The sequence below is a fragment of the Elgaria multicarinata genome, chromosome 2 (genome assembly GCF_023053635.1).
Source record: "Elgaria multicarinata webbii isolate HBS135686 ecotype San Diego chromosome 2, rElgMul1.1.pri, whole genome shotgun sequence".
NCBI lineage: Eukaryota > Metazoa > Chordata > Lepidosauria > Squamata > Anguidae > Elgaria > Elgaria multicarinata.
The window spans coordinates 15,320,835-15,334,771 of NC_086172.1; the positions used below are offsets into that span (position 1 = coordinate 15,320,835).

The 13,937-nt window shown below is 43.4% G+C and overlaps 1 protein-coding gene across 1 annotated transcript in view; it reads left to right on the forward strand.

Moving 5' to 3' along the window:
* MLPH (melanophilin) overlaps positions 1-13,937 on the forward strand; it is an 88,264-nt gene that overhangs the window by 40,157 nt on the left and 34,170 nt on the right. The window contains exon 9 of the mRNA XM_063115868.1: positions 2,753-2,916. Within this exon, the coding sequence (XP_062971938.1) occupies positions 2,753-2,916 (164 nt within the window). The remainder of the gene's footprint in view (positions 1-2,752; positions 2,917-13,937) is intronic.

Genomic DNA, 13,937 nt, shown 5'->3' on the forward strand with positions numbered 1-13,937 from the left:
AACTAACAGTATAAAGTCTGCACAACATCAAGTTTTAAAAGCTTTAGGAAAAAGAAAAGTTTTTAGTTGAGCTTTAAAAGCTGCCGATTGAACTTGTAGTTCTCAAATGTTCTGGAAGAGCGTTCCAGGCGTAAGGGGCAGAAGAAAATGGACGAAGCCGAGCAAGGGAAGTAGAGGCCCTTGGGCAGGCGAGAAATATGGCATCAGAGGAGCGAAGAGCACGAGCGGGGCAGTAGTGTGAGATGAGAGAGGAGAGATAGGAAGGAGCTAGGTTCCATTGTCATACTGCTCTAACAGTCAGGAGCCCATTGTTCCATGTCCTGCACTTTGGGATGATCAAGAAGATATCCTGGCCCTCCTCTGTGTGACAACCTTTCAAGTATTTGAAGAGTGCTATTATGTATCCCCTCAATCTTCTCTTCTCAAGACTAAACATACCCAGTTCTTTCAGTCTCTCCTCATAGGGCTTTATTTCCAGACCCCTGATCATCCTCATTGCCCTTCTTTGAACCCAATCCTGCTTGCCTGCATCCTTCTTGAAGTGTGGTGCCCAGAACTGGACACCAATACTCAAGACAAGGCCTAACCAGTTTCAGATAGAGGGGAATAGTGCCTCACATGATTTGGAAGCTATATTTTTATTATTATTTTTTTTTAAAACCACACAGAGAGCATCAGCTATGGGGTGGTATGTAAATATAATAAAATAAATAAATAAATAAATAAATCAGTACAGCCTAAAATAGCATTTGCTCTTTTTTGCAACAACATCACACTGTTGGCTTGTGATTCACACATTGTGATTCACACATTCAGCTTGTGATCTACAACAATTCCAAGATCCTTCTCGCTTGTAGTATCGCTGAGCCAATTATCCCCCATCTCGTAACTGTGCATTTGGTTTCTTTTTCCTAGGTGTAGAACTTGCATTTATCCCTATTAAATTTCATTCTGTTGTTTTCAGTCCACTGCTCTAGCCTATGAAGATCACTTTGAAGTTTGTTTCTGTCTTCCAGGGTATTAGCTATCCCACCCAATTTTGTGTCACCTGCAAATCTGATAATCATTCCCTGTGCCTCCTCATCTAAATTATTAAAATGTTGAAGAGCACTGGGCCCTGTGGTAGTGGTACCCCATTCGTTACTTCCCCACAGTTTGAGAAGTGCCATTGATAAGCACTCTTTGAGTCCAATTCTGTAGCCAACTGTGTGTCTACCTTCAATGCATTCATTCATTTATTTCATTTCTATACTGCCCAATAGCCAAAGCTCTCTTGGTAGTTTGCAAAATTGCAACCCCAAAAATACAACATACCAAAAAATAATATAAAAACGTAACGTACAGAATTTTAAAAACAATTTAAAACATCTAAAAACTGTTACAAAGAGATACTAATATCTGATAACAAGTGACATTAAAAAAACCAATCATATAATATCAAGTGTTTGGGAGTAGAGGACAATCTTAATCTAGTGTCAAAAGTATGGCAATATTGGTGCCAGGCGGACCTTGCACAACCAAAGAGCCACCACCAAAAAGTGCCGGCCTCCAAATTGTCCTTGGAAGAGGCATTCAGAGGACCTCCTCTGGTGCTGATTATAGTACAGAGCTCTTTTTAGGGAATTTCACTGGGGTTGGTTGGATGGGGATGAACTTGAAAAGGCATTTTAAAATCATGAGGGCATTTTTAATCTTCAATTAAACACTTTTATTTCAATAAAGAAATGTTATTAAACATGTATTTTAATAGGAAATTATTGTGATTTAACAGGGCCAGTCCTACCATGAAGTGGTGGGCAGCTGGTCCAACAGGTGACAGAGTATGGGAAGAGCGGTGCTCTCTGCTCCAAAGGGTTGGCTGCTGCTTCTTGGTTCAACACGTGTGGTTTAGAGATTTCATCTCTGAATCCCTTATGATTTACAGAACACCAAAGAGGAATTAAGCAGTGAATTGGGTAAACGGAGAGGTTATGATATTGGTCCAAAGTTGGTCAAAAGGTGGATAGTTAGGATGAATTTGGCCATGTAGTTTGAGATGCATGATCTCTTCTACACCAACCTCCATGTTGGTGGTATGTTTGAAATACCCCCATATCACCCTTCTCCCACATGCCACCTAAGGGGGCTCCTGATTCAGATGGGCATTGCGGCACTGGGGGGCAGAGGAGCTAACACTTTACACGCAGTTGTGTTCCCAAGGAACACCCTGCCCACTGCAGCCCTGAAACCAACAGTTGTTCAGTCAGGGAAAACATCAAGGGTTGGTTTTCCCTAAGGGGCAAATTACACGGGGAAAGGGTTAAATGTCCCCTCTCTCAACCTTGCAGTCCCAAACTGAATTATGACCCCTCACAGCTGCTGCTTGTAGACATTTAATGAAATGGGGCATCTGCTACCTCATTTAATTTGGCCTTGAGATATAATGGGTTGAAAAAGAGGCATGGAACAAAACACCTGGTTATATTGGCGCACTATTCCTTTCTGTTAATCTGCTTCATGCTTTGATTTGTCCTTTGCTTTTGTAAACACATCTGAGGTCAAAGTGAATTATAACACCATTTCCAGACAGTTTCATATCTCATGCGGTCCTAAAATATTTTTCAGTGCTTTTGCTAATATTATAGACATTTTCCTGTTATTCCCTACATCCCATTTCCGCTTCAAATTGTCCTGAAACACAAAATATTAGCTTTTGAATCTCAAAACTAAGCTTTTGAATCCCAAGTTACCCAAACCTGTTCTGCTCCTACAGGCATTCTATGGAATGAGCAGCACCGATCCCCCTACTCAGCTGATATGGACACTTCTGATGAAGATATGAAAGGAACCCAGAAGTTACTTGCCTGTCAGCCACATCACACAAAACGCAGGAGCCGAGCCTTATCCCAGGAAACCATAAACCACTCTGGAAATCAGGTAGATAAGAAATTAGACACCCTCCTAAAAATGTGTCATAAATTTAATAAGCCTTGATGTGTATGTTATAGAAATTATTTCTTATTTCTTCTTATTATTTATTTGTTGCATTTATATCCCACCTTTTTCCCTCCAAGGAACCCAAGGCAGTGTACATAATCTTCCTCCTCTCCATTTTTATCCTCACAACAACAACCCTGTGAGGTAGGTTGGATGAGAGTCTGTGACTGGCTCAAAGTCACCCAGTGGGTTTCCATGGTTGGGAGAGGACTAGAACCCGGATCTCCTGATCCCCAGTCCAACACTTTAGCCACCAGACCACACCTTGGGTTAATGTGGTCAGGCAAATTCTGAGCTTAAGTGGGGGAGCTTTTTGTTTAATGTAGGTATCGATTTTCAGGTGCAAACCACCATTTAAGGAGAACAGAAGATTGCAAAAGTCAAATTTATACACAATATTTTATATATATATCATTTTTTGGCTGTTCAGGTTTAAGAAAATGCATGATCCAAAATAATTGATAGCTTCTCTGTCTTTTGATTAAAGACAAAAAAGTCTAGAATCACACCAAAAGAATGTTTAGAGCTATTTGCAAAGAACGAGAGTTCTGAAAGAGCAAGAAAGACATGGTAGTGGGCAGCCGTTTGGGTCAGCTGTTGGTGTTTGTGACTAGATGGCAGGTTTTACCAGCAGTTCCACACCAGCCACTTTATTGGCAGTTGGGCCCCTGTTGACATCACTGTAGCAATGAGTGTTCCTCCAGCCTCCTCTGGGCCACCTGCCTTCACCTGCAGTTGGAGCACAGGAAACTGGCGGTATAAAACAAGATCTTTGGATGGTGTTGAAGGGGTCAGAGTGTATAGGGCATGTCTGTTTGTCCTGTATGCTCCATATCCAGTCAAGAGCAGGATGTTTAGAAGGAGTTAGAACAGCCTAAGCAAAGTGCTGGTGTGTCTCACAAATCTCTTGACGAGAAGGGAAGGGAAGGGAGACCCAAACAAGGTAACAAGGAGGAGAAAATAGGGGTGGGGTGCAAAATAGAGCAGTAGACGATGGACACAACCAGTGGATAGTAGGTGCTTGGGGGCATGTTGCTTCTCCCAAGCTTCTTGAAAGTATCTGACTGGCCACTATGGGGATGCTGTACCACATGTGCCTTTGCTGCAACCCAGCAAGCTATTATGCTGTTTTAGAATTGTGACAATAAGCAATAGAATCTCCTTTTCTGGAGGCAGTATACCTCTGGATACCAGATGCTGGAGAGAAATGATGAGATGACAACCAACACACCTTAATCTTTTCCTGGCGGTTGATTTCATAGTGTGGATGCGGTCACCCTCCAAGCATCCCCACTCAGTGTTATATTTACAGTATTTTGCTCTGGATTTGTTTTGTGCATATGAAAATTTACGTAAGTGTACAAATGAGCCAATTACAACGGAGGCAATTATTTATTTGAGTGACAACCCTAATAAAATGCAATCTGCTTCTAAACTACATCATGAAATAATTCCAGATACTTCTTCTAGCCAGCAGTCTGATGACAAAACCTTTGTCAGTTCAAACAGGGATATATAATATAGTTCATTGACTGAAACATCATTGCAGGACTATGCTAATTTCATTGTCCTTTTTATTCAGTGGGTTTTTTTGGGGGGGGTTAATGTCAAGGCATGTCTTTTAAATGCATTGTAGTCACGTGCTTTGTTTTTGAGGACTAGGGAGAGCAGCACCTGGAAATGAGTTAAATCTACTTGGAATGTTATCAGGGAAACTGACACGGCTTTACCTGTTTTGTAGAGCTGCAAGGAGAAAAGTCACACCCAGCATTCCTTAATATCTATTACTGTGCCAATTTTGATGTCTTTATCTTTTTTAATGGTGCGCTGCTTTTAAATGTTTGAATTAGTTTTATGTATTTTATGTTGTTTTTAATTGTGTTGTACCAGAGGGAGAGGCGGGTAACAAATAAATATTATTATTATTATTATTATTATTATTATTATTATTATTATTTAAAACTTACACAGATGTAACCATATGTTTAATTTTCCTTTAAACAAATCAAATCCTGCACCTGCGCCCCCAGTGGCCACTCAGAAAACAACAAATGATTCCTCTTGAAATCTAGTAGCTAAATACCTCAATTCTTTCCCCTTTATAACACAATTAAGGCAGGATGCAAGGGAGTACTTCACAATAAAAGCAGATTATAAGCTGGAAAACTTCAGAGTCCTTTGCATGCAATTCACAGTGATTGCACAGTATAACTGCTGTGATAAAGCTCCAAGTCTCTGCAACAGGAACCAAGAATTTAAGGGATGTTTTACTTCCTGTAGGCCAACCATACCAACCTTGAGCCAGAAATGTAGGCAGCATCCTGAGAAAAGGCAGAAACTTTTTCCTCTTCAAGGCAGCCAAACAAGTGACCATGGAGAAAATAGTGCCAGGCTCCTTGTGTGAAAGAGTGTTCATGCTTTTACCCTTGGGTCAATGGGGCCTTTAAGGCCATGGCTATTGGCACAGACAGGAGGAGAGGATGCAGAATTTATGGACTCCCAAAAATGTGCCCTTCCCCCTATTGTGTCAGGGATTTGGGAAGGCGGAAGTGTGTGGGTGGCTGCTGAGTGCTTGCTGGGGCCTCATGGGTGCTTAGGGGGCATCTATGCATGCAAGAGCAGGTGCCCGGCTGGGTGCTGGCTTAGAGGCCCAATCAGGAGCTTGTGACTACCGTAGAAAGAGCATGGCAGGCTGCAGAACAACACCGATTTACACTTCACAGACTGGGAATGCTGAAAATAGCTGTGGTGCATTTAGTGCAGGGGCACTGAAACTCTTTCAGCATTCCAGCGGTGGTGTGGGCAAAAAGACCAGCAAACTTTAGTTTAAAACTCTTGCTGCCCTGTAACTATGCCTTAGGAGCAGCATCCCAACCTTTTAGAATGGTTTTTTTTAAAAAAATCTGTACAAAAGTCAGGAAGCAGCCCAACAATCGACGTTGGAGGGAAAGGGGGTGGAGCCAGGAGAAGAAGTAGGGTGGGGCCTCTCTGGGCAACCTCGGCAGGCCAGATTGGGCCCCTGGGCCTGAGGGTCTGCACATGTGTTACATGTAATTTGGCCCTCTTCAGCTATATATTCCTCTATGCTCTTATTTTCCCCAGGACTGAAGTGACAAAACCAAGCTGTATCAGAACTGGTTCTCTTCAGTATCAGCAAACCCTTAGTACCTAAACCTGAAGAGCAGACCGTTCCATCTTCGTTCTTTTTCTTGCTGAGAAATGCAAATGCAGCATTTTTATCTTTCCTTTTTTTCTTTTAATCTTTCCTTTTTTTTGTCCACAGCCTCTACTGATTTTTTATTTATTTTTTACAGATATTCTCACCTTCGGAAAGCCATCAGTTTTTCACAGCCTTTTACATATTTCTCCTGGCTGCTCATGGATCCCCCTCTTTGAGATGGGGCATCTTAAAAGTGACCTTGCTAGTGCTCTTGAATCTGAACAGATCTCAGAGTGGGGAATCTGAACTTTAAAAATATCACCTGCTTCTTGCCTCTTCTAAACACCCACACACCTACACACAGTCTTCCAAGTATCCCAACCACAGTGCACCTTGGTCATGATGGCTTATCACATGCCAGTCTGGGGGAGGAAGGTTTTTTTAAAAAAAAGGATATATTTTAACCTATATCAATTTTTGCTGTGTGGCTTTATCCTGGTTGTGCATTTTATATTGTATTTTGTATTTGTGTTTTTAGATTGTTGGTTGTTTTTATGCTCTTTATGGTTTTAATTTTTGTGAACTGCCCAGAGAGCTCTGGCTATTGGGCGGTATAAAAATGTAATAAAATAAATAAATAAAATTGATAAGCGTTCCCTGCACCTCCTCATCCAAATCATTAATAAAAATGTTGAAGAACCCTGGGCCCAGGACTGAGCCCTGTGGTACTCAGCTCATTACCTCTCCACAATTTGAGAATGTACCATTGATAAGCACTCTTTGACTCTGATTCTGTAGCCAACTGTGGATCCACCTAATAGTTGTTCCATCTAGACCAGTTTAGATAGTTTGCTAATCAGAATGTCCTGGGGCACTCTTTGCTAAAATCAAAATGTATTATATCTATCGCCACAATCCACAAGAGTGGTTAACTGAATTAAAAATGTTCTTGACAAATCCATGTTGACTTCTAGTAATCACTACATTGTTTTCAAGGTACTTACAGATTGACTTCTTTAAAATCTGCTCCAAAAATTTCCAAGGAATTGATGTCAGACTAACTGCCCTATAATTCCCAAGTTCCTCTTTTTTGCCCTTTTGAAGATGGGGACAACATTAACCCTCCTCCAGTCATCTGGCACTTCATGCATCTTCCATGATTTTGCAAAGATAGTAGACAGTGGTTCTGAGAGCTTTTCCGCCATCTCCTTTATTACTCTGGGATGTAGTTCATCGGTCCGTGGAGATTTGAACTCGTTCAAAGAAAGTAGGTATTCCTTGACCATCTGTTTATCAATCTCAAGTTGCAATCCAGCCCTTCAGTTTGTACTTCACATTTGCCAGAGGAAGCATACACCCTTTCTCAGGAGAAAACCGAGCTAAAGTAGAATTGAGCACTTCTGCCTTTCTTTCTTAGCTGTTATTATTTTGCCATTCTCATTGAGCAATTGATCCGCCATTTCTTTCGTCTGTCTTTTACTAGGCACATACCAGAAGAAAGCTTTTTTGTTGCTTTTAGCATCCTCGCTAATCTCAGGTCATTTTCAGCTTTAGCCTTCCTGATGCCATTTTGGCACTTCTTTGCCACCTGTCTGTACTCTTCATTTGTAGCCTGGCCTTCCTTCCTCTTCCTATATGTGTCCATCTTTTTGTTTTCAGGTCCTTTCTAAGCTTTTTGTGGAGCCACACTGGCATCTTCCATTGGTTTCTACCTTTTATCCTTTGTTGAATTGTTTGTATTTGTGTCTTTAAAATTTCCTTTTTTAGAAACTCCCACCCATCTTGGACTCCTTTTCTCATTAGGGCTACTTGCCATGGGACCTTACTTATCATAGTTCTAAGTTTTTTAAAATTAGGGTGACCATATGAAAAGGAGGACAGGGCTCCTGTATCTTTAACAGTTGCATCGAAAAGGGAATTTCAGCAGGTGCCATTTGTATGCATATCGCACCTGGTGAAATTTCCTCTTCATCACAACAGTTAAAGTGCAGGAGCTCTACTAGAGTGACCAGATTTAAAAGAGGGCAGGGCACCTGCAGCTTTAACTGTTGTGATGAAGAGGAAATTTCACCAGGTTCTCTCTATATACAAATGGCACCTGCTGAAATGGCCTTTTCAATACAACTGTTAAAGATACAGGAGCCCTGTCCTCCTTTTCATATGGTCACCCTATTAAAATCAGCTTTCTGAAACTCCAGTGTATGCTACACTCTGCGTTTGCTCCCTTTAAAATCAAGAACTCAAGTAAGATGTGGTCACTTTCCCCCAGAGAGTTCCCGTAACTGCCACTTTATCCACTAAGTCATCTCTTTTGTAAACATTACACCTTAATGAGAGAATATGTTTTGGGGTCATTAATGTTGCACTGACATATGAAGACGTTTAAAGTAGAGATGATTATGGCAGAGAGAGTACAGCATTTTACATGAGGGTTTATACATATAGTATCTGTGTTATAAATGTCAAGGAAGGAAGTGCTTTAGTCTGAATGCTTGTTGCTAGCTTTCATTATGTGCTCATTAAACCTCATAATTGGGGTTTATGAGGAAAGAACCAACCCCGCTGTAGCAGCAGAGATACAGATACTAAGTTCTAATGAATTGGGCTGAGGAAAGGGGTAATCCAGTTATTCCTACTACAGAAGTGGCTTAGTGTTTGCAGTGTCATTGGGGTTTAGGTACATGTAACCATATTATTACCACCACTTTTAGAGTCTAGCTAAAGCACCGGGGGCGGTATTCTGCACTCCAAAATATCCATGTAGTCCCCTTCACCTATTCATGTCTCTATAGTTTTAAATGGAAACAGAGCAACAGCACTGTTCTATTTAAGGTTTCAATTATAGCTGAGTCCAGAACAGAATTTCTGGACTCAGAGGTTGTGGGCTCTCCCACACTAGAGGCATTCAAGAGGCAGCAGGACAACCATCTGTCAGGTATGCTGTAGGGTGGATCCCTGCATTGAGCAGGGGGTTGGACTTAATGGCCTTATAGGCCCCTTCCAACTCTACTATTCTATGATGCTATAATTCTATGGCTTGTTCAGGCTTAGCGGCTTATGCGAGTCCTTTAATAGTCAGGCTGTCTTCTCTACAAGGCTTTGAATCTATTCCCAGTGTGTACTGGTGAAGCCTGGATTTTGTTTAGAGACTAGATAAAGTCGTCACGCAGTTGCAACTCTTCAGGCACTTTGCATTTTTTTCCTAGCTGTGTTCTAGCCTCCTCTTAGCTTGTGTTTCAAACCTCAAATGTGACAGTTTGGGGAATTCTTCCAAGGCTTTCTGTGGGGAAAACATCTTTATTGCCTGCTTAAGAGATGAATTTGGAATCTTTGTAACCCACTTTCTGATGGATATTGCTGAGGGAGGTTCTGGTTTGGGTATACTCTGTTCAGTGTCTTGTCCAGTTTTGTGGTTTTGCCTCTCTTTGGTTTCTTGGATTGGTTCCCCCCTTCTCTCTCTCTCACTTTTCCCCTACATTGTAAGTAACCAATCTCTATCTCTGTGGTGGATAGAAGCCCTTGGAAGTATGTTTGCAAGAAGGTGTAGTGCGGAAATAAAGAGGCGACACAAAATAGCTGGGTTTAAACAAGGGCCAACATTTATTTGATGGATCTGGATAGGGAAACCTAAGCAGACATCTACCTATCATGACGTAAGCCATTACTAATCAGGGCGACACATTCCAAGCCCCAGGGGCAGCGAGTATCCATCGCCACCCTTTGGCTCCCCCTTTTGGGGTGGTAGATCTTCTGGTGTCACCCCTCCTCCTGCCATCAGGCTGTGAGTGGGTGAGAGAGGTTGGCCTCAAGGATAACCCTTATTTCAGCTGCTGGACTGCAGGGCTTAGAGCTGCTGAACCTCAGGCATTGTCCTTCACCATTTGGTGCCTTGAAATGTTCACCTACCTTAACGAACTGCAGATGCCTGCCTACCCGCCATTGGGAGTGGCAAGCCTCCTGCTTAGTCACTACCATCTCCCCATCTGGCCAAAATTACCTCCTGCAAACCCTTACACAGATCCATCAAGAACAAATCATTACCAAGGTCCAATAAATGGACCCATCAGCCCTATAAAGCTCCCTCTGCACTGTTCTGATTGAGGGATGCTGAATACTTGCATCCCCATGACTCAGGAGTTCTTTATAAATTTCCCCATTGACTTTGCGACATGCATGTTCAATGGCGCACAGATTGCTAGCCCACTTCCAATTTAGCCTGGGAATGATGCAGGACCACAAAATAACAATTCCTGGCCACCTACTACGAATGGCCTGGAAATCCCTGGAAGCCTGGAGAATCAGATTTTTGCCCTTCAATAAACCTAGATCGTTGCCTCCAAGGTGTACCAGCAACACCTGAGGTGGAGGGTTAACTGCACACTGCTACGAAAGTGTGACCATGAGGTGCTCCCAGCGCATGCCATGCCTTCCCAACCACTGGATGCTGGCAATATTGCTTGATTTGAGCTGAGTTCCCATGCTCGATCGGGGGCCCTCCTTCCAGCCCAAAGGACAAAACTGTGGCCGCAGATTAATACACGCAATGGGTTCTGTCCCCTCCAAAGATCTAGGAGATCAATAAAGACCATTAACTCAGTCCTGGAACAGCCGGTTCCTTTGGCAGCTGGCGGATATAAGAGCTAAAGGCCCCAGACTGCCATCTGCCCACTTGTTGAATTTGATTGGACGAGAAACCAATAGCCACAACGGTGGAGGCCATGCCAATCCTAAAGGAGTGGGTACCAAATTGATCATTTCCCAGGCCGAGGGAGCCAAGAGCTCTCCTACTGATAGTCCAAAATTGGTGTTTGGTGAGCAGAGCACCATCATGATGTCAAAACAAATGGCCTGGGGTGCGCCCTCTCAGCTCGATGAATAGACTAATGGCTGTTACTGGGCATAGCTCCTTCTTGAATGAAGGGAACAGAGATACAATGCGGCCTTTGCCCAGCTGGTCAGTTTTTTACTTTCTGAGTTGCAGGTAAATCCCGTGCTGGGAGAACTGGAGATCAGCCAACTGCAAGGCTCTTCCAGAATTGTCACCTTTACTGGCGGCTACAAGCTCTGATATGCGGAAAGCCCCGAAAAAGGCAGTGAGGGCAGTGGCATGAAACAGCCATGCTTCATAGTTGGAGGAACAGAGGGCCAGCCAAAGTGCACTCAATCCTAACAGGATTTCTGGGGATAACGGAGTTGTTTTATCAGGAGGGGCCGGTCTGGCCCTGGACCAACCCTTTAAGGTTTTCCTGATTCTAAAATCATTGGTGGTATCCTCTACTCCCTTGGATATGGCCAAAAAGGCCAAAGCTGCCAGCTTCCCACCAATTTCCTGGGTGCCCTACCTTTCTTCTTCTCAGCCACACAGAATTGCAGAATATGGTTGATAGGTATAGGCCAGGTTTGAGAAAGATGTAACTGTTACCTAAATATTTGAAATTCACTATCTGCCTTTAGATAAGCTGACCTGGTGCTGGGAGCGACTGACTGCCAAATTGCTGTTTCAATCTTGTCCTGCCAATTTCCTACAAACTGCTTGGCATAACCTCTGGCTTCATTCTTGCCCAAGGGGCTAGTTGTCAAAATCTTGAAACCTGCTGATGCAATAATGCATCAGTGATGGAATTGTCCAAGCCCGGGATATGCCAGGTGCAGAACAGAATGTTATGCCAAAGGCAGTGTAGCATGAAGGCCCTGACTAAATTCATGACTTGTGTGTTGTGCAAAGACAACGTGTTGATAACGTGGACAGTGGCTTGATTGTCACACCAAAAATGGACAACGGAGTTAGAGAGCTCCGTTGCCCATAGGTGGATTGCCATAAAAATTGGAAAAAAATCCAGGAACGTCAGGTCTTTGCAGATATCGGATCCACGCCAGTCTTCTGGCTACCATTCCATGCACCACTTATCTCTCCATATGACCCCAAAGCCAACAGTGTGTGCGGCATTGGAGTGAATCTGCAATTCACTCTCCAACAGGAGCTCCTTCCTCCAAAAGGAAATTCCATTGAATTCCTTGAGGAAGGTTAGCCAAACTTTCAGGTTGTCACGGATGTTGCACGTAACTCAAACTTTGTATTGTGGGTGAGAAAGGCCTTTCACAGCATCACACAAGCAACGCACGAAGGCCCTACCTGGTGCAACCACTTTGCGCGCAAAATTAAGGTGACCTACTAGTTCTTGTAGCTGAATTAGGGTGACCTTCTTGAGGCTCCAAACAAACAGTACCCTGTTTTGAAGGTCCACTGGCTTGTCTGCGGGCAGCCTACAACATTACATCATGGAGTCCAATTCAATCCCTTGATATTTAATAGAAGTGAGAGGCCCTTCAGTTTTTTCCTGTGCTAGTGGCACTCCTAATTCTTCTGCCAAATCTTGGAATTCCCACATGAGGTGGGTGCACTGCATGGATCCCACAGGACCTGTAAAGAAAAAAAATCATCCAGGTAATGAGTGATTGCTTAGAGGCTGGTCCTGGCCTCCAGAGCCCATTCAAGGAAGGAACTGAAGCGCTCGAACATGGCACAGAAGATCGAGCAACCCATTGGTAATGCTTTATCGATGAAATATAGCCCTCTGAATTGGAAACCTAGTAGGTCAAAATCATCTGGATTGATGGGCAAGATGCGAAATGCAGATTTAATGTCGCACTTGCCCATCAAGGCACTTGTACCCTGTTTGCGTACAATGTCCACAGCTATGTCGAAAGGGGTGTACCGCACTGAGCACAGCTGTTCGGGAGTAGCATCATTGACCGATCTGCCTCTAGGTGCTGATAAATTATGAATTAATCTGAACTCGCCAGGAGTTTTCTTTGGTACAATGCCCAAAGGAGAGACCTGGAGATTAGGAATGGGTGGGGTGCTAAAAGGGCCTATCACTCTACCTACTTCAATTTCTTTGTTGCTCTTATGATTGACCAACTCCTCCATTGCGGCTATGGATTTCTGATTCCTGACAAGTGATGCTTGACGTGGGACAACGTATGGAATTCTAAAACTGACAGAGAACCTTCCCATAAGTAAACTGTGTCCTCGTGTTTAGGATAAAGTGCCAGGAGATGATGAAGCAGGTCAAGCTTGACTGGGCTGGAGCCCTTTGGGAGGGTATTGCTGGCTGCCTTGCTTCCTATTACCCTGACTGTCTTGGTAAAGGCTCTCCTACCTCGGTTTCTAGTACAGCTGGTAAGGGGGGGTGACCCCTGCATCTTGGACATTCATGTTTATACCTGCACTGGGGACAGGAACAGCTGCCCTTGGAAGAATAATCCTAGCACAACATGTGGTGTTGAACCACTTGCCCTGCAGCCCCAGTGGAGGGTGTTGCGGGATGCCATTTTGACAGTAAATGGCCAGTATCGGTTCTTTTGCCAAAACCTGGCCTAGCGGGGATCATGAATTGGAGCCATAAATCATGGTCCTTCATGTCCCAGCATAGAGAGGGGTCCAGAGTGGCCCGCATACGAAATATTCATCATATGCAAGCCACGCTCCTCCTTCATACTCCACGTAGGCCCTGTAAATCATATTGAGATACTTTGTCAGTATTCTACCTTGTTCTGGGAATCTTTGTAGGGTGATTCCCATATAAATGAGGAATCCGGGCAACCAGTTGGCACAGTTCCTAACTACTTTTTTATGCCAGACTCATTCGTAATCCCTATCAGTGGATTTGTTCTTGTCCTTAGTCTCTAGTTCCCGGAACAACAGAGTGAAAACATCAACATATTCCCCTCTGATGATCTTCTCATGAGTGGCCAGAAGTAGATGGTAGCCCAAAGGAGCCGCAGTGTTCCCTGTGGG